This window comes from Thermobia domestica, chromosome 10 (assembly GCF_964235325.1).
Source record: "Thermobia domestica chromosome 10, izTheDome1.hap1.1, whole genome shotgun sequence".
Taxonomy (NCBI): Eukaryota; Metazoa; Arthropoda; class Insecta; order Zygentoma; family Lepismatidae; genus Thermobia; species Thermobia domestica.
The window spans coordinates 161,080,819-161,105,990 of NC_137463.1; the positions used below are offsets into that span (position 1 = coordinate 161,080,819).

At 37.2% G+C, this 25,172-nt stretch overlaps 1 protein-coding gene across 1 annotated transcript in view; it reads right to left on the reverse strand.

The window, feature by feature from the left end:
* Window positions 1-25,172, reverse strand: part of LOC145662798 (phenoloxidase 1-like) — a 68,134-nt gene that overhangs the window by 32,338 nt on the left and 10,624 nt on the right. The window contains exons 2-5 of the mRNA XM_081728685.1: window positions 22,171-22,363; window positions 20,330-20,553; window positions 18,130-18,332; window positions 12,616-12,769 (exon numbers count right to left, since the gene is read on the reverse strand). Coding sequence (XP_081584811.1) covers window positions 12,616-12,769; window positions 18,130-18,332; window positions 20,330-20,553; window positions 22,171-22,363 — 774 coding nt within the window. The remainder of the gene's footprint in view (window positions 1-12,615; window positions 12,770-18,129; window positions 18,333-20,329; window positions 20,554-22,170; window positions 22,364-25,172) is intronic.

Sequence of the window (25,172 nt, forward strand, 5' to 3'; positions counted from 1 at the left end):
TGGAGAAAGTAGTCCAAAAAGAACTTTTTACCCACTTCATTTTTTTTAGAAAAAATGACTTGCTGGTTATTTATGAAATGTAAACAAAATGGTTAGAGCCATTTTTGAGAAATGAATTTTTTTCATTATTTTCAAACTCCAGTAGGCCCACACTATGATTATTTTCGAGGGATCAACATTCTGTCCTGAAGAATCTTATAAAAAACAACTACGGTTAAAGTTTGATCTGGATATGTTAAACGGTATGGCCTCTCCAACGCTCTGCAACGATTTGTATCTACCTAGGAGCAGCAATCTCAATTTCAATGAACACACCTGAGATGTTGTCGAGAGGGACATGCTTGCCGTAGAGGTCTGCACGGGCCTGAATTTTTAGCCCGGGTACAGCCAGGCCCGTGAATTTACAATGTTAGGCCGAACCGAGTCCGAAATGTTTTAGAATTTAGGCCCGAGCCCGCCCCGAGCTCGTGTGATAATCAAATGAGCCCAAAATAAGCCCGAATTACAGTAACTTAATAATTAACGCAAATTGTATTTTTGTTTACAGCAATTAGAGCTATAATTCTGCAGTTGTGTTTTAAAAGTTCTCCAGAAAGAACGGTGCAATGTACATATATCGTATAGTATATTTACAAAGTTAGGTCCGAAAAGGCCCGAGAAATATGATTGTATATTTAAAAATTTACTGCCCGAGGCCGGCCATTGCAGACCTCTAGCGTGCCCTGTCCCTGCTGCGATAAATCTTCGTGGATTGTGGTAGGGGTGTTCGATAAGGCTGAGGACCTATCGAACTTCGGGACTGAAAATTTATCGAGTTGTCATCGGTTACTCGAAACTTTTCGAGTATTTGAAATTATCGAAGTTTCGGGTATTATCGAAATTTCGGGTATTATCGGAATTTCGAGTATTATCGAAGTTTCGGGTATTATCGAAATTTCGAGTATTATCGAAATTTCGGGTATTATCGAAATTTTGAGTATTATCGAAGTTTCGGGTATTATCGGAATTTCGAGTATTATCGAAATTTCGAGTATTATAGAAGTTTCGGGTATTATCGACATTTCGAGTATTATCGAAGTTTCGGGTATTATCAAAAGTAGTGATGGACAGTTCGGTTCCTTCACCTCTCCAATGATTCCTTCTTGCAGCCAAACTAGTCAAACATTTTTCATCTGATAAGTTATTGCAAAGTTGTATTTGTGAGGAGAAAGGAAAGCGTGCAGAAAGGGATTGCTTTTTCGTCCCCTCCCCCCCACACAGAAAGCATTCATTTTTTCCCTGGATTTTATCTCTTGTTTGTTATTTGCTAACAGCTAGTGTATTAGTGTTGCCAGAGATACGGTCTTAAACGTACAAATAGGGTAATTTGCTCTTCATACGATATAGTATACGCCCAACATCTCAACCATATTAATCACGCACGGTGTTGCTAAAATGTTATAGCAAAATTTTATTTTTAAGCCAAATGTGTTATCTTATGTCGTGTTTGCTTTCTCTTAATGGCCACTAGTTCACACATTGCCGCAATCAGATATGCTGATGCTTTGGGCGCAAACTCCCCCTTTAGCCTTTCAGTAAAATAAATGTTAGTCAAATCAGTGGTGATTTTAGGGGTTGTTCAGGAGGAATATTTCCCCACAAACATATCTCTGATCATGTTCACCGTGGTTTACCAGTATTTTTGCTGCTTTCACCCTCCGTGTATTCAAAATCTCCCGGGGTAGGATTACCATAATTTCTGGATATTTTTAAGAATGATGTGTGTGTTTATTGAGAAGTTAAGAAAAGTCTAATCTTAACTTCCTAAAATGCTTATGCTCATTTTCTATACTTAAAATATATTTTTTATATTATTGTCTTAATTATTTTCCTGAGTAAAGTATTCTTGCGAAGAACATCTTATCGTTATTGATTTTTTCATAAATATCAGCACAAGACAGAATTGCAAGCCAAGCACTTGACCAAACACAGCGAAATTTCCCAGTCTTCCATTTTCCCTAAAATTTCGGGCATTAGTTAATCCCAGACAATTTTCCGGATCGGACTTGAATCTAGGACGTATGATAAGACTACGCGGGGGAAACCTTGAAATCATCACTAAGTTTAATGAAGGTGAAAAACGGAAGTAAATCTATTTCCTCGACAGTGGATGTACAGTATAGCATATGTTCTATACAGTTGGTTTGTACATTATGATGAATCCACACACTAGCGGATCCAGAAGCGTCGTTTGGTGGAGGCAGATTGCTTCCTGGACGAATAATGTAGGTTTTAAATACGTAAGAGTTTTGCATCAATTTAGAATAACGTGGTGCATTATTTTATATAGAGTGTTTCAAAACAACACCGCCAACGTTTGGGTTGCCACATTACCTAATTTTAGCGGATACCACCAGATTTTTAGGTCTTATATTCGTCCCTCGCTTAATCATCTCTTAATCGCGAAAAACCACCCGCTTTTTTGGATTGGACAAAAATCTAAGACGACTTTGTTGATAAAGTGTTGTTATATTCAACGAAAACCGCTACATTTCTGTGTCAATCTCAATCGCGAATGGACAGATGACAGAAACAAGATGAACGCAAAAACTGTCAAATTATTACTACTGGTTTTGTACAATATGAAAGACGTATCATGTGTAGAATTTTATGATAAGATTTTATGCCATCGAGATTTTTTAAAGGAAGTTAAAGGGAATGAAAAATGTAAAAAAAATTGGCATAATCATACACATTTTGGTTCAACCCATGAATACTAATGTATGATCTCATGGGTGCGTATTTTTTTGATAACATTCTGTCCAGTTCAACTGAACACGTCTATGTTGTTACGTAATATATATGTTCAACTAGTCTTTATATATTCAGAAATGATGCAAATTGAACCTACGGATCCTTAGCATATTGTTTAGATTAGATTCATTATTAGTATTTTTTCTTTTAAAATGTTTATACTGTATTTCATATATTGTGAAACTGTGGTATTTTCGTACTTTAGTATGACTTCAAGTAGAAATCTTTGAAAATGATTAGAAATTTTATAAGAGATGGACCAAGACTCCTAAATATGTTTTAGCTTTCTTACGATAAAAGTTTAGAAATTATTTTGTATTCCTTAGAGAGAAAACCGTATGAATAACATCTGCCATATATCGCTTTTTTTTTTTTTTTTTTGAAAACTTGTCTTACAGAAATCCTTATTAGAGATATTTTACTGTAACACTTATTTAATACTTACTTTACAATTCGAGACTCAGATTTGTTGAACTTAATAAAACATTAAAGGCAAAAACTAAATTTTCTTTACTTTAGTTTTGTTAGAAAAGTACATTGGAAGTGTCACTTAACAAAGAAATCACTAAAAAAATGGTCACAAGGATCGTCAGTATTTCTAATACACAAATTCACATCAGTACTTACGGTTTAGAATCCCCCGCTTTTCTAATTTCAAAACATGGCAACCCTATCCTGAGACCAAGATAAAACAAAAAGTATAGACTAACCTCGGGTGCACAAATGCTTCCTTTTGGAGTTATAGGATGCCGAAAACATGAATAAATGAACTTTATAGGTCCATAGCTCCAATACTATAGGATCTACCGTAGTCCGGTCAAGATTTTATTTAGGAACTAGTATGTGCCCTATCCAAATATCCAAGTTTCAGAATGATCCGAATATCCCACATGATCTTTCCGCTGACATTTTCACTACAGTAACTTAAACACACTTTCCAGCAGCGTTTCAGCTTGAATTAGCAGTATAACCTTGTTTCCCATAGAAAAACCTGATTACAACCGAAGTGCAATGTAATCGCAATCGATTTCAAAGACATTGGCTTCTTGTTTCGGAAAAGAAAGAAACAGTGATAAGTAGTCTATTGTATGCAGGACACGACAGGAGAGATAATATTTCTTTCAACAACTGCAAAGCAAGTAACTGCACGACCATCTTTCTTTGAAAGTTGAATATACGAAGCAGCGGAGAGAACTCCTGAGAAAATAATGTTTTCTATTTTTCCTTAAGAAGTGATCGGAAGTTATTTTAATTTGATATGGAAATTGAATCAGAGCCATCGAAATGTAAGTCAGAGGATGTGTGTTTTTCTCCCCTTTCCCCTTCATCCCTTTTGTCCCTCCCTGGTTCGATCCCCGACCAAGTAAGTTTGTGGTGGACAACATCGTGTCCGTGGGTTTTCTTGGCGTACTCCCGTTTCCTTCCACACTGCCATTCCACCAATTATTCCATCATCATTCACTTGCCTTAATCATACTTCTCTCTTAGCTTAACAGACATAATAGTAGGTCATTAAACTGGAAGATTTCACTTCATTTCATTTTCCTTTCGTCTTCGTTCTGTCATATGTAAAGTTCTCCCTTGCGCATAGCACCATGCCATGAGGGCATGTAGGGAGTGTGCCCTCAGTCGTAGATGAATGTGGTGTTGTCGGCACCACGCTTCGACCGCATCCCCCCTCCCAGGTACGCATTGAATCTGAGGTTGGTAATGCCCAGAGCCGCACGGCATCTTATGCACAAAATCAAATATCGTAAAGTAACCAAGAGCAACAGATACCTGACATATGCATTTAGACCAATCCTCTTTAAAATCGGACAATTCATTCAAAAGTTATCGTAGCTTTCACACGCCTACGCCCAAAAGTAAGAACAAATACTTCAATTCGGAAAAAAATCCCCTTGGCAACCAAAACAATAGGTGTCTGGTGAAAGCAAACGAGAGCATTTTAAAATGAGTTCCATCAAAATCGGACAATCCGTTCAAAAGTATCGTCGGATGCCACATACAAACAGACAGACAGGACGGCAATAGGCAGCTTCGCACCCAAAATTCTCAAGGTTTGTTTCACGACAATCTCAAATACACGAAGGCATTCGAGCGCCGGAGAGTAAATTTTCGAAACGGAAGCTTGATAAGTCTTCAGCGTTATCGACTTTCCTTACCTCTACCTATATCAGTAGCTATCTCTATACAGAACTTTAAATTAAACCCTCGAAATCATATTAAAATTATTTTTCTGCCTGCCCCGTTATTGGCGCAATCGGCAAAGTGACTATTAGTAGACTAATAGTGTCTTGGATTCCAATTTCATTCAGGTGATGCATGTTTTCTCTTCCTCTTTCTCTCTTCTGACAGACTGCTTAAACCTTATACAGATCTGTGGGGAAAAAACTTTTCCTTCACTTCATTGCTAAGGAGAGAAGTTTTAAAATAAACACTCTGCATATATGTAATACATATTATATACAACTATGATAATCTCGAATTAATTGTTTTTTTCGAACACTCCGATAATCCCGAACTTTTCAAAATATTCAAGCGACTCGACAAATGCGATCATATTGATATATTTCTATTTGCTGCTTCCAAACAATTCGAGACTCTCGAAGAGTTCGAGTGTCTCGAAGTTGTCTAATGTTTTTTACATTTCGAGTGCCTCGAACACTTCGAGAGTCCCGAACATTTCAGGAGTCTCGAACATTTCGGGAGTCTCGATCATCTCGAACATTTCGGGAGTCTCGATCATTTCGAGAGTCTCGAAAGTTCGATAATTCGATAAAATTAAAATTCTTTTCTCGATGAAACGGTTTTGAAATTTTATCGAATTGTTATCGATTACTCGATTATCGGAACAGCCCTAGATTGTGGAAGGCTGTGCAGCGGTCATGAAACAGCATGGGGCCCCAACGCTTTTAATATGTTATGGAGTCAATATCACGTGTCATCGTTCATTACAAAGCAAAAGGGGGTACTACATGTTGCTAATGTCATATACAGTATACGACAGCTGTTAGGCATTCACTTAGACTTCTTTAACTGCTATAACTGCTTTAACTGCTGAAAAATGAAATTAAATCTGTAAGTTTTACCTGTACGTCCTACGGTTATGCCAGTTAGGCTAAAGGAGACGGTGATGATGAAAGATGAGTGAAATGGTGGAATGAAGAAAGTGGGAGGAAAGGGAGAACCCCGAGAAAACCCACGAGCACGGTGTTTGTCCACCACAAAGTCCACACGGCGCGAGCTGGGATCGAACCAGAGACCCCAAACACCGGAGGTGAACGCTCTACCACTGAGCCACCACGTTCCCCTATGCTCACGATAAACACGATTAAAAGAAAAATAATAATTCTCTTATCTTTAGGCTTTGGAACAAGATTTAACTTCTTAAAAAAACGTAAAGTTTGATCCGGATATGTTCAAGGTATTGCCTTTAAACGAGTATATATACATGTGGGCGAGAAGGCATCCGAAAAACACGTTTCCAGCATGTAGGGACCCATTAAATTAGCTGAAAGTTAAAATTTGTCATTTGTTTTCACACTCACAATAATTTTTTTTCTTCTGTCGTCTGTCAAAAGTAAAATAAACGACAATAGAGGTGAAATTACAAGATGGATGCCAATATTGAGCTCACAAAAAGTTTTAACGATTTTAAGAGCGTTGAAGAATAGAAAATGTGATAAGAAGAGTTGTAGGTCAAGATGTATTTCTAACCATTTTCTCTCATAGAAGAATAGTTTTATAGAAAGAATAGTTTAAATCGAGATCATTTGAAAGTTATAAACAAATAACAAGAAAAAAGTGGGTGTCTCACCCATGGTACCGGTACTGAATTGTATATTAGGAAATGCTAAATTTTAGTATTCATTAAATTAGTGATATATTTTTATTATTCACATGTTAGTATGTTTCCTAAGACGAGGAGTCTGAGGTCATAAAGCATGGCATGTTTAGCAAAATTTTAGGTTACCACTGTAGTATTGTCACCAATACATTATACTATTCTTCTACCGATATACGTTACCTCTGGTGCATGGGGTCCCAAGTTCAAACCCTGCTCCCGCCAAGTGGACTTTGTGGTGGACAAACACCGTGTGTGTGAGTTTTCTCGGGGTTCTCCCGTTTCCTCCCACTTTCTTTATTCCACCATTTCATTCATTTCTCATAATCACCGTCTCCTTTAGCCTAACCGGTATAACCGTGGGACGTAAAACTCAACCGATATACGATACAACTTCTTACTAAAATACACACAAAAGCGAATCAAATGTTATGATGTTATGTGGCTGATGTGTATATCGAAAAAGAATAAATTGCTTAGTTACAATTACTATTTGCTGGTAAGTAATAAGTAATTTCCACATGTTTCGGGACAGGGCTTAGTTAAGATGAGTAGTGTTCGTCACATGATCAAATTCCAACTGGCAATGGAATAAGTAGGCAAAGTTGCTATTAAGAAACTGATAAAAATACATCCGATACCTTGGCTATGTTAGAACCTATGATAATACACCAATCAATTAAACTGATGAAAATACATCCGATATCTTGGCTTTGTAAGAACCTGTGCTAATGAATCAATGTATCTCTTATTCACTTAAAAACTTTATCTCTCTTATAAGAAACCTATAGTATTATCCATTGGTAAGTGAAATTGTAACAAACAAGGGCGTCCTTTAAAGATGGAGAACAGGTGCAGGAATGGATGTTGATTTTATTGTATGGCCGCGCTCAGTGGCGTATTTAGGATTTTGTTTCGGGGAGGGCTATGCACAACAAGTGAATATGCACTTATATTTTTCCTTTTGGGTGCCGACAAATTTTAATAAAGTTATGCATATAACAAATTTATTTTGGGGGGAGGGCTTGAGCCCGACAGCCAACCCCCTAAATACGCCACTGGCCGCGCTTATTTTGTTGCTATAGTATTTCCCGCTCCTTCTAAAAATGATGCACAGTCCGAATAATTTCTCAAACACAAGTTTGTGTCAGGTAGCTACTGAAGTTTAGACGACAGAAGGATGCATTCCCAGAGCATCTTCCTACATAGTGAAATGAAATAGTGACAGTAACTCCAAGTTATTTCGATCAGTACCGAATCATATGTAATTACTGTGTGTTTTGCTACTCAAACTCAGGTGATTTACAGTTAAGTTCAATTTCTAGCTACAGACATGGTTTTATGATCTTTAATAAATGTTTTAGATTGATCGACAAACATGTAATGATGGCTTGATATTGCTAATAATAAAAACCGGAAAGCAAAATGAGAAATGATCTTGCTATCATGACTGTAAAATTGACTGGCCTAAGCGTACCTGAGGAAATATGGAAACATGTTACATGATTGCTTTTATAGATGTTACAAACAACACTTATCTGAGTCATTACTAGAAGCATGCTCAATTCTGTCTTGAGGCTCTAGCTGTTGTCGACGTCTTCATTTCGGTGACTTTAACTTAGCAATTTGGTGAGCTACTGTAATTGCAAACGGCGTTATGAAAATTCAAGTGACATTTATTTTACACCATTATACTATATTAGGATCTACAGTGGACTCTCTCTTAAACGCCCTTTCTTTAACCATCCGTCAACTTAACCACCCATCTTCCACAAAATAAATCTTTTCGTTCTCACAGTTAAGTGCACTCGGAACTTCACATCAATATACCGTACAACAATAAACAAACTAATTACTCGAATCTATGATTTTGTATTGATATTGTTTCGGCAACGGAAATACACATATATCGTAAATAAGTGTGTGGTTTGTGTGATAGTCTAGTGTGCTATTTTCAAATGCAGTATTCGTTCAATTAAGTGTCACAGGAGCAGCTAGTGGTCAAAACTTTTCATTTTGGAATTAACGTTAATTAACCCTCGAGTAGTCGCGCCGCGGTCAAAAGCACCGCAGGGAAATTATTTTTTATCGTGTGCCCACTCTGTTTGTCCGACAGACTCCACCGTCTACCTAATCTTATCCCTCACCTTCCCGAACATTCCTGCTCAATCACTCGCTTATCCGTTGTTTAGTTTAAATACTAGTGATTGTTTAGTGACTCTGCGGTCCTTTCCACCGCGCGCGACTAACCGTGTAATGTTTTTTCTCAGTGTTTGGCTCTGCACGTGACCTTTGTTTTGGAGATGTTTTAAGCTTTATAAACATAAATATTATTTTAATGTATGGAGGATAGATCGACAAAGTTAACAAACTGATACTAAGTGTGGAAAAAGAGGAAATTAGAAATGAACAGCTTAAAAGAACGGAGGGAAATGTTAGGAACGGACTATTCGGATAAATCAGCCATGATGATCTCGTGGAAGCTTTGTCTGAGAAAGATCATAACAGAAAAGATAAGTAGAAGTGAGTGAGCACGAAAGGGGAAGTGAGGAGTCTGCAAGCCAGTCTGAAGATCTTAAACCCAGAAATGACCAGAGATTCTCCGAATGTAGTCAGCGCAGCAGAGGCCAAAACAAGCGACGACTATATGTAAAACAGTGTAAATGTGAATATAACCTAGAATAATTCAATGTAGTGTTGTATAGGTGAAGTTTCAAAATAATAGGACCGTAAAATATTTCAATGTAAATTTGATTTCAATTTAGCGCCTCTTTCAGCATCAAGGCTATGTAAGACATAGACCTACTGCTTAACGTGGGATCCGAACCACATGAGCTCCCACCGGGAATCGAACCTGAAAGTTCCACGCCAAAGGGGCGTATGCTAACCGCTTAGCTACGAGTGAGCTATAATTGAATGTAAAATGCGCTTTGAAGATTTGTTTTATTGTTATATGTATATAGTATTTATTTTACTAATCTACTATTGCATTCTTATTTTAGACGAAACAAAGAGTTGACAAAAACAAAAGATCGTCATCAGATTTAGAATTTTCAATAAAACCAGTGCCTAGTTATCTATCTAAAGAAATATGTAAGGAAAAAAAATATTCCAAATAAGAAATAAAAAAGAAAACAATACATGTCTAATACTAGGTTCCACTAATAGTTACTACTGTAAAACTTATTATAATAATAAATATTTTAATGCCTCTTAATCAGAAAATATACAAAATTACGTTTCTAATACAAGAAAAAATGTTTAAAACGATATTTGCAACACATTATATTCGTGCGGTCCTTTTGACCGCGCGCGACTACTCGCGTTACTTTTTCAGCGCGACTTCCCGAGGATTAATTGAATTATGATACTGTAAGCTTTCTTTTTTTTTTTAAAAAAAAAAAAACATTATAGAGATGCTATACAATTTAGGGACTATGAAATGGTGATTTTCGCTTTAACTGTCTTTTTCGTTATCCAAACAGGACCCAATCTCGTGATCAGGCAACTGGAAGTCTACTGTATGTACAAGGGATACTCTGAAAATTTCGAGTATGGACAACAATGAGTTGTTGCAGTTCGTTGAAACTTCTATCATTTTTTTTCTGAATGGAGTTTAGTTAAAAAGTACGTTATTTTTTTAAAAAAAAAAGTTTCAACGAACGATTGTGTCAGGACACCCTCTGAAGTGGAAGTAATTGTCGTTTCGCATTCAACAACAATAAACGTGAAAAGAGAACATTTTTGTGCAATGATTTTCTATGATGATAAGTAGTGTTAGACAAGAAGGCAATCCATGAAAGACTGAGGCGTGCATTTGAGGATTGTCCTTTACAAGCCACTGTCTACCACTGGTTTGTAGAGTTCAGGAGGAGGAGGGGTTCCCTCGAAGATGAAGATCGCTCTGGTCGGCCCACAACGCAACTGCAGGTATTAATATGTTGAAAGTGGAAGTGTCCAAATCCAGCATTCTCTCAACACTGGATCGGCAGCAGTTCGGGAATTCCAGCATGAAACAGTTAATGTTAGAAAACTACAGTTGTTTCATCGCATCAACTTACAATGAACAGAAAAGGACGCAAGTGAATTGGTGCCGTGAAATGTTGGATAGATTCGACGGAGGGCGGTCAAGAAACACTTTTAACATCATCATAGTTGACGAAAGCTGAATATACCAGTATGCTACAGAAACGAAGCGGCAATCATCAGTTTGGGTCTTTCCAGGTGTAGATCCGCCCAAAATGTGAAGAAATCTCAAAGCATTGGGAAGAAAATGATTTGCTCTTTCTTCTTACCCAGTAGCCCTATTCTGACAGTTTTGCTAGAAGAACAGTAACATATTGCCTTCCCAAATAGTTTGAAGCGGTGAGGATGAAACATTTAAAGTCAGGTCTGCGCAACCTCCTCTTGCACCATGAAAATGCATTTGCATACACTGCTGGATAAACAACATCGTTTCTGCCTAAGTCAAGAATGAACACTTCGTCCCAGCCACTTACAGTCCTGATTTAGTTCCATGTGAAAGAAAATCGCGACCATCGATTTGAGTAACCGGAAAGTATGGCTGATTATGAGAAACACATGACAAACCATCACCAAAGAAGTATGCTGTTCGACATTTCAAAAATGGTATCAGAGAATGGAACTTTGCATACAGTGAGGCGGAGAATACTTCGAGGAAATGTGAGTTTGAACAATGTATCTCATTTTTTTAAACTTTCATTCTCAAAACTTTCAGAGTGGCCCTCGTATATCGAGTCCGCGTATGTGAATGATCTGACTGACGTGTTACTTTCGAAGGCAAAAATATTAATAAATAAAAGCAAAAAGCAACCGTAAATAAATAAATAAATAAACTACAATTTACACTAAAAAACTACGGATTCTGTCTGTAGCCACGGTCTGTTGTTCACAAGTGAACAAAAATCTAATAGACTAACAAGCAAAGGGTACGATATCAGGACTCGAGTTGGACAATAAGTTATCTATCCTTAAGGAGCATCAAGTAGTTAGTTAATTACCAAGTTAGCTGCAGTCCACCAATAGGGAAAAAGTGATGGGACATCAAAGGTAATATGGTGTTCTATGGTAAACACAAGAAAGAAAGCGTTTCTCCCGTCTTTCCTATGTATTCAATATTTGGGAAAGTGAGGTAGCGATTCAAAGGACATGTTCAAGCCACACAGTTGATGTGGAAAGTAGAAAAGATCAAATTATCCAAACAAAAGCAGTTTATACAATGTGCATATCATACAACAACTAACAAAGGCAACGAGCTTTCCGACAAATTTGTTCCTGTGAATGTTACATTCACAAAGAAACTGATCCCACCTGGATACACAGGACTAGTGCAGTCTCTGGACATGTACTTTGTCCGTCCTTCCAAGAACTTTGTGAAATTCGTCACTGACACAATCCCAGGATACGAACATCCAGCACCGTGACAAATTCTTGAATCTCCAATCGTTTACGCTGTATCAGTTCTGTGCTGCCCTGTTTCACAACATGGTTCGATTTGTTTTCTACAAAGCAGGATACCTGGATATCGAACCGGAAGCATTCCAAACACCCATTCAATACTGTATCGATTCCCTTACCATTGAATTGTGTTATCACTGCAAGTTGATGGCCATTGTAAGATGTACACATTGTACAAAATGCTTTTGTTTGGAGATTTCGATCTTTTCTACTCTTCACATCAACTGCATGTCTTTAACTTTTCATTCGAATCACTATCTCACCTTTCTACATACATAGAAGAGACGGGAGAAACGATTTCTTTCTTCTTTGCCATTGGCTCCAATGTTACATTTAAAGTCCAATCACTTTTCCCTATTGGCGAACTGCAGCTAATAATTTGTCCATTATTTGATGCTTTTTAAGGATGTGCAACTCGAGTCCTGATATCGTATCCTTTGCTTTAAGCCAGTTCTAAGAAAAATAAATTAACATTGTTTGAGATAATTGAAACATACTCTTAGACGCATGTTGTTTGGTCTTGAAGCCCAATTTCTACTTGAGGATCGAGTGTCCAGTTTTGGGAAGTAAGCTTCAGGAATTACAGCATCAACAAAATTTCTTAAAGGCTCTACTCTTCTCAAACCATTACAGAGTCGTTCTGCGTTGTACCTGTAACGAAAAGTAGGATTTCACATAAAACATCTTGCTTCGTATAAAGCATTAGATATATTTCCAGCAGATACATTCATGTGGTTCGGATCCACGTCTCATATAGCCTCGCTGCTAAAAGGGACGCTAAACTGAAAAATCAAATCCAAATTAAATGCAGCCGATACAAATATACGAGGAATAGAAGTTAACGGATTTGGTTTTATTTCTGAGACACCATGGCAAAAGAGTGGACGCAGAAAACACAACGCGGAATGTAACTTATAGTGTGATTTCGTGATTGTGGAAAAAATCCGCGAGGGCGAAAATATTCGATAGCTATATGGGGTAGATCGTCCACGTAGCGCGATGACCGGTATCTGGCATTAAATGCTCAATGATGCGACTCCAATCAGCATTGCGTGTGCATTAGGTAGAGATCTTGCAGCAGACTCTGGAACTCATGGTACCTTATACAGGAGTTCACTCATACCATGACACAATCAGGATAGTTTCACATGTCTAGCTCATCATAGGTATACTTATTAATAAAGGGACGGAACCCCAGTTCACTTTAAACACTGATTCTCGATGTCTGCAGTACTGACAGGGTCAGGGCTACAATATGATTGTACAGATTTTGGGGAACGATATCGATATAGCGGTCATATGGACACTAAAACAGCGCCATTTGTTCCTGGAAAGTATTGTGACGGTTGCAATCAATCGAGACATTGTTCTACAATATACCTGACTCTTTCGTGGTATATATGACTCAAGATTTCGTCCAATGGACGATAAGGTCATTCTACACAGCATTAGGTAGTGGAGAAATACCAGAAATACGGGGATATGACGCATTTGGAGTAGTCACCACTCTCCCCGGATTTCATTCCGATTCATTATTTCTGAGATGCTCTTGGACCTCGGATCACAACCCGAAATGCACCTTGGGAGACCTAGGTTCGACTCCTGGTGAGAACTCATGTGGTTCATATCCCACATTAATCTATAAGTCCACGTCTCAGACAGCTTCGGTGCTAAAAGAAACGCTAAACTCCAAACCAATCATCCGAAATCTATTTTGTTTTTACACAGACTCTGGATGACCTCCGATGGCTGCTTGTGTAAGAGTCGCTAACGCTGTTACCTTTGGTCCCAGGTTCTATTTCGGTACGGACACTCAGTCAAAAAAGTATTAAAGTTTTCTTCAGTCCAGCCATCCTGAGTGAGGCTGTCCTGAGTTTTCCTCACTCACACCAAACAAATACGGGGATGGTACCTCACATAAGTTTCAATCCATTTTCTTCCTTCCCCATTCCTTTCTTCCTCCCCAATTTCTCGAACAGTATGATCACTTAGGGACGTCATCTCTCATATGTGAGGGGCTAACATGCCCATAGTTGAAGAAAGCACAGAAATATAATTCTTAACTTAACCTAATCTGTATAGCGATTCGGGGCGAGATCCTATACTGAACTTTTCTGGCAATTTCAAAAGGAACCGATGTACGTACAATCGACAGGATGAACCCACTGAAGTAGGTGCCTTACAGTCACTGTTTGGTGTGTATCTGTGTCATTTTCTCTTCAGTGCATAACTTCCACACACCTGACACCACTGAGCGTAATCGATTCCTCGTCTTTATTCGTGTGCCACTTCCACATTGTCTCTTAACTTCTGACACAAGTGTACTTACTATTCTATAGGAATGTAGACAACCAATAGTTTTTGGTAAGTTTCAGTTCAATAAATATGTCTTCAGAAACAGAAAAAATGCACCAACTAATATGCAGACTGAAATGTAAAATTAGCTAAATACTTAAATTATATTATTTGACAGATGGTAGCGAATAAACAAATATTGATTCATAACATTATTCACACGTCTTCGTATCTGTATATTGTTATAAATACACCAGTAGAGGGCATTAGTAAGCTGTTATGAGCATCAGTAGAAGAAAACGTGCCTTGTGAGCGTTGCAATCAGGAAGTGACGGCGGTAAAAATGAGAGGGTTCTGTGCTCTGTAGATACAGTACAGTAAAATATGTCAGGGACCGTTGTCAGTACAATATTATAATGCAAAGCCAACAAAGTGTTGAAAATGACAGGAAATGTTTATCTAAGTGATTATGATAGTCTCAGTGCTGTTTGTCTGCTTAAGGCAAATCAAAGTATCACAGAGGTTTCACGTAAGATAGACCTGTCAAAGAGTGTCATCTCCCTACGCTAGAAATCTGCTGTTAAAAAAGGAACAGTTATTGAGTTGATTTTAGTTTAGCGCCCCTTTCAGCAGCGAGGCTATATGAGACGTGGACCTACTGATTAACGTGGAATCCGAACCACATGAGCTCAGGAACAGTTATGTATGCACAAGGGCGTACCCACATGGAGGGATCCACTGGGTCCGGAAGCCCCCAAAACTTCCTAACTCAACATACATCTGTACACGTTTTCAATAAAACAGGGAAATGACTGATGTAGCATGAAAATTTGACCTTACACTTCTGCTGTACTCTTTCTCTTATAAAACAGTCTAGTTCTATCATTCTTTCTCAAAATGTAGGTGAAAGTATTTTAAATCCTTATCGTCTTTTCGCTGCAGAACAATACCTCTTCAATACCGCATAGACGTAGTGGCTTGCAGTATTGGACACCCTCTCCCCACAAAACCTGGATCCCTTCCAACAAAAACTTCGGGGTATGCGCCTGTGTGTGCATAATGGAAGCTGTGGATGTGAATAGCAATTTACAGGATTGGTACACAAGCCAGGTGGAAAAAAGAATCGATTTGCCTTTGCTTCTAATGTTGGTTTTTCTGGCTAGAAGCCAGTGAAGAGTATAGCTTAAATTTTCATTTCACCGTTGCGTCAGATTACAATGATATAGAACATCATGACAAGGAGTAATATGGTGTTCTCAGCTGAATTACAGTTCTGTGCGACAAGTGGTGGTGAACACCACATGGCGTGGAGAGAACCGGAAGCACGATATCACCCAGAGCACATTCATGAATGTTACAGATATGGAGTTCTGGAGTTATTCTATGGGCGAGTGTGATTCAGGATTCGTTCTAGAGAATAATATTTTCATCAAATCATGAAAATATGTTCGTCTTTTGTATGGTGTAGTGGCTCCTGACTTTGTTTACATAAATGGCGACCCACGCTTACCAAATTGAACAAATTACAGAGGCACTGGCAAACGAGAACATAGTCGTATTGATCAACATTTTCCCTAGATTTCAATACCATCGAATTTCTCAGGGATGTTCTCGGAAGAGGAACTGCACAGGGGAATGGATCTTCTGTGACCCCCTAGGCTCTCAAAACGGCTCTTAAGGAAGAATGGGACAATATACCTCAGGTTTTCATTAACACTTGTCGGTCTAACGTAGCACGACAGACAGATATGCAAGATGCTGTGCTGTCCGAGATGACAATACACTCACTAATGTGATGAGAATTCTCTGCACTTATGATAATTTGCATTTCATACTCTTTGCCACTTTTGTTGTATATCGCGTCATATTTCTTTACATGGCGGGGAGTTCCAGCCATGTTTTGACAGAAAAGGCAGAACTAATATTTGTACTCATATATTAGTCACTTGTACACAGATTATTTCCCTAAAGTTATTGATCATTATGTGTATGTTATGGAGTTACCCAATTGAACTGAAAGCACACCCGGAGTGGTCACTTGAGTTATTTGGGGACACAGGTTAAAAACTGAAGCTCTTTTGCATGTTACTAGCAGTGTTATTTCGAACACTTAGAACGAGAATTACTAACCTACATACCAAACGTAAGATTAGTGATGAGACACCTATACCTAGGTATTATTATTCATATTTTTGGAGTTTCGCCTCGCTGAAGAAGAGTTTTATTCTCCAAGTCCTAAAAAAGTATTTTGCTAAAAATTGACGACCATTTTCAAGTTAATCTGAACACAAATCTTGATCATCACAAGTTCTGCTGGGATTCTATTATCTGTCTATAGAACTTTCCTTACACTAAATACTTGTTCGACATGTGCATTACCGACTTGCATAGAGGGAATACACTGCAGCTTCATGCAGTTGATATGGAAGAAGTGTACCAGCAGTCCTTTTCCCGTCATAATGCAATAATATAAACTTTTCTAGTGGAGTGGAAATCATATGTAAATAATCAATACAAAAAATAAGACAATAATAAAACAATTTAAATTATATAGGACCTGTATACAATAAAATATATGGCCAATTTAAATAGTATGTGACCTCTGTATAGATTTGTTGACGGGCACGTTACTACTTGCCTGCTGCTATTGAAAGGTTACTTTCTAGTTTGAAGGCTATGTATAGTACTTTAGAAACTAAATTTCAATAATAATAATAATAATAATAATAATAATAATAATAATAATAATAATAATAATAATAATAATAATAATAATAATAATAATAATAATAATAATAATTGCCACCAAGTTTATCACTAAACATGGAAGTCGGGGCATTTTAAATTACGACAGAGTTACGTCGGAATGCGGAACATATTCTCCGCAATTGGGACTGTCCCAACTAAATCGGCATGGGTTGCCACCCTAGCACCAAGACTTGAATACACAGTTTAATGTGGATTCGATCCACATGAGTTCCTACTGGAAACCGAACCCGAGTTTTCCGCACTAACGACTAAGTAAATAAAGAGGATGTGAATATATATCTATGAAGGAATATTTACAAAATACACCGAGAAAAAGAATTTATCCGGACAGCAATATATTGTACAAATATATGGAATCCTCTTGCTTACTACAGGAATCAGTACGGAGCATACGTTATCCATATGCTACATACGCACTACTCCTATGTTAGATCATGCCGTTGCAGGTTGTTTGACATCTAATAGTCTTCCGTGTATTACATACGTATACGTATGTTGCATACGCCAGCTATATGCTACATACGTCTATCTGTATGTGAGATCCTGACCACCTATATACAATTCTTTCGTTCGTACGGAAATTACGTTTGATCGGAACACTAATGCGGAAAGTACGTATAAAATATACTTTTTCAGTTATACGTTTGCTGTACGTTAAGTCCAAAAACTACAGGATTTACACATGTTACCTATGTTTCTACGTACACCATATACTTTTATTCTGGATGTAGGTTAATACATTGCCTTCTATTAAAATGATTCAAATATTCGTAATTTGATAAATTATTCATAATTTTAGTAACTGCATTATTATAAACTGCTTTAACAATTAATTCGATGTATTATATCCTACGATTTTTCGAATAACATATTTTGGAGATTCGAAAATAGAATTTTTAGAATTTTAGTAGCATTATGTAGTGCTATAAATAACTATGCTTTCTTACCTTGCCTGGATTTGTTCGTGCATATAATAGAACATTTCTCCTCGTCTGTCTTTATTTACGACTTCAGGAGGTCCTTGGAAGGGAAATATAAGGTGCCAGTGCCAATGGTGGAGGTTGATTCCAACATCTTCTCGCCAATATGCTACACGTTGTTCTGGTTCTACCTCTGTAGCGGTCTGGTCCACAGGAACTAAAATTGGCTCCTTAAAGGAAGAAAGAAAAATGAAGAAATGCTCTTGAAAACTAAGTCCTCTTTACATTATGAATATCCGTTGTTCCAATTAGGAGAACTAATAAAACATTAATTTTGCGAGGCCTTTTTATAACTCGCAAAATAATATATGGTCATTTTTGCTTCAAGCTTGTTACTTATAAAATGAATCTCAATGTGATAATTTGAGGGACCATGGTGGCTCAGTGTAAAGCGTTCACCTTTGGTCCCTGGTTCGATACCAGCTCTTGCCAAATGAACTTTGTGGTGGATAAACACCGTGTGAGTGGGTTTTCTCAGGCTTCTCCCGTTTCTTCCCACTTTATTTGTTCCACCATTCCATTCATTTCTCATCATTACTGTCTCCTTTAGCCTAGCTGGCATAATTGTGAGACGTAAAGACTGAAAGATTTCATTTTGTGATAACTTGAATTTTGAATTTTAGTTAGCTCAGAATTTTATACTATTTTTGTATCACCAAGAAAAAGAACTTTAAATAAACGAAAATTGGCGACCAATCAAAATTTGAAACATTATAGTAATAAGTAGAGAATTATCTTGAAATTCAAATTTAAATAGAAATATTTTAATTTTAAGGTGCGAGCTGTATTGGCATTCGTTATTTGCAGACAATAAATTGTATTCCATCAATCATGTTCGGACTATTCTAACACTTAAGTAATAGTTTCAAGGTAAAAAGTCGTGTTCTTTTTTCGATAACGGAATTATGTTCAAATACGGTCCCATACAAAATGTTTGTTTTCCTAATCAGTTAAATGTACTGATTCCGACATTTTTTTCCCATGCAAACTAAAGATAATGTGAGTGAAATAGGCAATTTTTGATTTTAAAATACACTGAGTGTTTGTTACAATATTGCACTACGAGATATGAAAATGTACTCTTAAGTATTTCAATTTGTGAATCGCTTTGAATTATAATAATGACTTAAAGCATGTCGTCGTCGGCAATTCAAAACCTGCTATGTGCATTTTGCAGGAGAAGCGAAAAACAGTATCCTGGTTAGATTTTTCGCTTTATAAAAGTGATGTTATAAGTAATATTTGATGCTGCACGTAACTGGTACCTTCTCAAGTTACTTGAAAAGGTATCAAGTTACGTGCAGCATCAAATATTACTTATAACATCACTTTTATAAAGCCAAAAAGCTAACCAGGATACTGTTTTTCGCTTCTCCTGCAAAATGCACATAGCAGGTTTTGAATTGCCGACGACGATGTATGATATCTGAAAAGTTGGCTCTTTCAGTTCTTTTTGACTTTCAAGTTAACGGACAAAAGAAAGATGGATGATGGACGAAAATTAGATTACAAGAAATATATTGTTGTTCTCACGCATCTCCAGTTGTTTTCCATGTTTTGTTATTCTTATTTCTTCAATAATGGGTCATACATTTTTTGTAATCTTTAAGATATGGATGTAAAGATTGACATAATCTGTATTTCCTTTTTGTAGCTTTTTATAACTAACTTCTAGAGCCAGATAATTTGGCTTCACTACAAAGTTACTTTTTTTCTTCTTTTTAAACACAAGTGATGTAGGTACGGCAAATAAAAGACACACAGTTGGTGTTTTCAGCATAAACAAAACAAATTTTCTGAGAGTGGCTATAGTTTTCAGTTTTATTGGGAAATTCTACAGTACAATTTATATGCAGAGAAATCTTAATTCAATTACACAGTTTAATTGGATAGTTTTATTGACTGAACATTTCTTATTTAAATGGATTTGAATATTTCACTTAGTTTTCTTATTTGTTAGCAGTACTTCTTTAAGAAACAATGTTCCGGGGGGGCACACTTAGTATTCCGGGGGTCACTTCTCGTACTATTCTATTTATTATTATATTATAGATGTAATATTTTGGTCTCCTCCGGGGGGGGGCACTCTCAGAGCTCCGGGGACGGGGCAGTGCCCCCCAAAACATGTCAGGAAGAAACACTGTTTGTTAGTACTCTGAACACTTACCCTTTGTTGTGTAGTCATCACCCTAGCCTGTTCCATGGCTTTGGGGAACACGGCAGCAGGGAGAAAGTGATCGGGGAAAGTCTCTGCTAGCGGTGGAATTCCAACTCCTCGAGTATCTGGTCGGTGAAGAATAGCGACAGAGTAGCAGTAGATGAACAGCTGAGGGTTTAAGCGGTCCCGACAGAAGCAAGAAGATGCAATGAAGTCCTCCTCACTCCGCATACCTGTAGTGGAAAAATATTACTTAGTTCATTTCTTCGTTCATATACACTTCCAAATACACATACCCTATTTTGGCTGTTCGTAAATGCAGTATGTGATTAGTTATTGCACAATAGGAAAGAAAAAAACTCTACAGAATTTATAGAGCTACTTTTATTAATCTGATTAGTAGTGAGTAGAACAATGTAGAGACAGAAAATGAAGAATTCAAACTTCCAAGTATTTAAAATTTGTCATTTGGGATGAATATGTCAATCTCTCTGTCTCTGTCCGTCTCTTTCTCTTATTGAACTTATAGCAAATATATGTTTATTCTGAGATTATTATTTACGAATCAAGTAAAATAAAATTACAATGAATAAAAACCTACTAGTTTCTCATAGTACTCAATGGGTTCAGTGACGTAGCATTCATTGCAGTCTAATTCGGTTATTGACCTGGTGTAGTGCATACTGTATTATAAGAATCGTAACAATTTAAGTTTCTAGTTACTGAAATAAAATTATGGATTACATGAGGGGAGTTGCTTTCGAGTCTCTCTTATTCTTATCTTATCCAAGCTGCTGATCAAATGTGAGCATCCAACACCTCATATCTCTTCGAGGTAGTAGGCCGCTATGGATCGAAATATTTCATGTATTTACTGTAAATGGCTTCAACATACATTATGAAGGGCAAAACACTAGGAACGCAATATCGTCAAGTACACTTAAGCATAGCAAATTCCAATTATGTAATTGCACTAGTTAATAGTTTTCTCACGGGATCGTTGCATCCAACGTAGTCCACATCGCGGAATCTGTGGTCCTTTAATTTCTTTGTTGCTTGGTAGTGTAAGTGTAGAAAGTTTCAGGAAGTGTAGTAGATAGTATTTTGACAAGGTTGAGCCAATTATTATCAGTAAAACTTTATTTGTTATTTGCAGTTCGATAGCAAAAGGCTATCTCATTTCAACAGAGGATAATAAAGAACCCTAAATAGCATGTTTGTACAGTATAAAATTAACTTAGGTTTGTTCATTTTCATTATTAACTACTGAAAAGTAAATATTGATTTTTTTTCAGTCACTAAAAATGTTATCAGATATCAACATGGTACGGTAAGTGATACATAATGGTATAGCCGTAAATAGGAAGGTTTAAACAATCTGAGCAATCAACTATTGGCGCCATTTATTCTTCGAGAGAATTGATGCTCAATCGATGTATCGAGATAAAAAAAAGACTTTTAAATCATCTTCTTGACACAGCTATAACCATGTGAATAATAGAGTAAATTAATTTGGTCGACTGTCGAGTAGAAAGGACGGTTCTTGATCAACATTCTAAAGCAGAATCAAGCACCACTGTGTTTTCATGATCTTAAAGATAGAGACTTTATATGTCCGTAGATGAAAACGAAATGTATCTGGGGAAGATTTAAGGCATAGTGCTAACATACATTAAGTACACTTGCTGACCAAATAATGAGATTGTGTTTTTATTCAAGTTTAGTAGCATAATCATTAGGAGGGAAATTCTGTATTTTGTTCATTTTCAACAATTCAAGGATTAGGTTTCTAAAGTAGAAAACAAGATTAAATCATTATCATGTTGATCTATTTTTGTTTATCTCCTCACCTAAGAATATTTTTATCAGTCTGTCAGCACTTCGCCTATGCCTCGGATTGAAGAGCGTGAACCTCTCATCTCTTGCAACTTGAGCTGGAATCGAGAGGTCAGGAACGGTAATATCCTTCACTTTGATTACTTGCTCATCGCCCTCTCCAAAACGTTGAACCAGGTCATTCTCCAGGTTTTGGAATCGTTCTGCCTATATTTATGTAGAATAAATATCTGGATAATTGGAATGATATAAGTACAAAAATCTAGGATTATATTAAGAGAGAAACTTTATCTAATGGAAATATATACTGTACATAAGGAAAATAAAAACTTAATTTAGCTGACAACTATAAATATCAAATAGAATCAAGAATGGCCAAAAGTTAAATACTAAATCATAATGTAACATTATAACTAAAATGTTAGTCAATTATTTAAATTATTTCGTATGAACTAAATGTCAGTATACACAGAACACTGGTAGTATAATATACATACACATATGCAAACGCAAAAAATGCATATTATATGTTATTCCATTATTAGTTGTAAACATAGATAGTTTATTTGCAGAGGCAAATATTAAAATATCGAGTTTGAAAATATCATTAAATACAGTCAAAACATAGAGAAACCAAGAATGTTATTTTTTACACAAGGTAGTAACATTAAATATTGCATCAATTGTCAGCCTTAGCCTAGGAAAGTCTGTTTGAATTTAAAGGGCACATATTCAATCAGGAGGTAAAATATCCTCCAATTTGGATCCACTTGATCTTCCCTCTATCCACCCAAAGCAAAAAGTAACTACAACAATTAATTAGAGAGATTGAATCATCATCATTTTCATAGGTATTCTGATTTAATTGGATTTACTGCGAACCGAGAGACTTCCATGCCCGACGATTCTCAATATCCGTTTTCCGCATCCATCAATCATAGCCTGTTTTGCGTCCTTTATCTCATGCCTTTCACCATAGTTGTTATTACGTCCCTTGGGATACAGTTTCTTTTGACACACTATCCCAACCAGTTTATCTTCTTCTTATTAATTGTATCCAGGACTATTTTCTGCTTTCCTTCTTCGAGTATCTCCTCATTGGTTTTCCATGCGATCTAGCTAATTTTTCATTCTTCTCCACGCTCACAACTCGAAAACCTATAGTCGTTTATCTTCGCTTTTCCGAAGTCCATATTCTGCATGGTAGAATATGATGATCCATTGCAAATCATTTCATGTCAACTATATAACACATAGTTGACGAAGGGGGGCAGCGGTGGCTCAGTGGTAGAGCGTTCACCTCTGGCGCTTGGGGTCCCGGGTTCGATCCAAGCCCCCGCCAAGTGAACCTTGTGGTGGACGAACACCGTATGCGTGGGTTTCTCGGAGTTCTCCCGTTTCCTCCCACTTTCTTCATTCCACCATTTCATTCATTACTCATCATCACCGTCTCCTTTAGCCTAACCGGCATAACCGTGTGGCGTAAAACTTAAAGATTTCATTTCATTTTCATAGTTGACGAAGGTAACATAAGTATATGCATGTGATATACGGAAAACTAGGGGCCGCGGTGGCTCAGTGGTAGAGCGTTCACCTCTGGTGTTTGGGGTCCCGGGTTCGATCCCAGCCCCCACCAAGTGAACTTTGTGGTGGACAAACACCGTGTGCGTGGGTTTTCCCGGGGTTCTCCCGTTTCCTCCCACTTTCTTCATTCCACCATTTCATTCATTACTCATCATCACCGTCTCCTTTAGCCTAACCGGCATAACTGTGGGACGTAAAACTCAAAGATTTCATTTCATTTCATATACGGAAAACTGTTAGATGTCAGACATCCTGCAACTGCATGATGTAACACCTAAGGATAGTGCCTACGTAGCATACGGATAACGTATGTTCCGTACTGATTTCTATAGTAAGCAAGAGGATACCGCATATTTGTACAATATACAGCTGTCCGGAGAACGGATTTTTCTCTGTGTATGTTTTCCCTCTATCGTAGTTCTTTTGCCATTCTTATACTCATCTTTATTTTCTTCACATCTGTACTTCATGTCTTCACTAATAATAGCGGTAATTAATACAAAAGTTCTAACCCAAATAAATACTATGACTAACATGTAGAACTTTCAGGACATATATATTGAATCTTCATTGGGCATCATACCAAACGTGGTGTCAATATCTACCTGTGTTTTCTGTGATTTTGCAAGTAAAGAAAGACGGTACTGTGAGCGACTTTTCATGAAGTGGGGAAACTTAATTCAAGAGTTGTTATTGAGCATTTCCATAAGACGGGTTTATTGTTGTAGGATGTCCACGCCGAGATACTACACTAGGCGACAATGCCTCTTGTTATGCCATAGCGAAGAAGTTAACAGGTGGATTTACGAGGAAATGAACACCATTTGTGGATGACCCTCGACCAAGAAGGGCCTTTGAAGCACCAACCTAGGGAAAGATGGGCAAATTTCATGACATTGTCATAAATGAGCTCCAAGTGAGCATTAAAAGATTATTGTGACAGTGAGCTTGTCAACTGCAATCGTTGACAGATTTATCATCCAGTTTCTCGAAACAATAAAAAAAATTTCAGCTAGATGGCCAGGCGCAATATTTCAAAGGATCATCTGCAGCTGTTCCAGAAAATTAGATTCCTTTCCAATTCGATTCATGACAATAGACGAGACATGGATTCGCTATTACCAATTCAAGTTACAACTAAATTCCAAGCAGTGAAAACACTCTTCATTCTCACTTTCAAGGAAAGTCAAGTCAGCGCCCCCAGCAGGATCTACAGTGTTTCGGGATTTGGAGAAGTAAGTGGCAATGGTAGATCAACCTTCAAAGTTGTATATAATAGTTGATTATTATATACAGATTTTCTACGAAAGCTGGGTGATCATCGGCATCAGGAAACTCTAAAATATGTCCTTTTCCATCAGGAAAATGCATGGCAGCAATTCAAGATTGCGTCTTCAAATCGGTTCCTACAAACATTATTCTTCCGATTTGG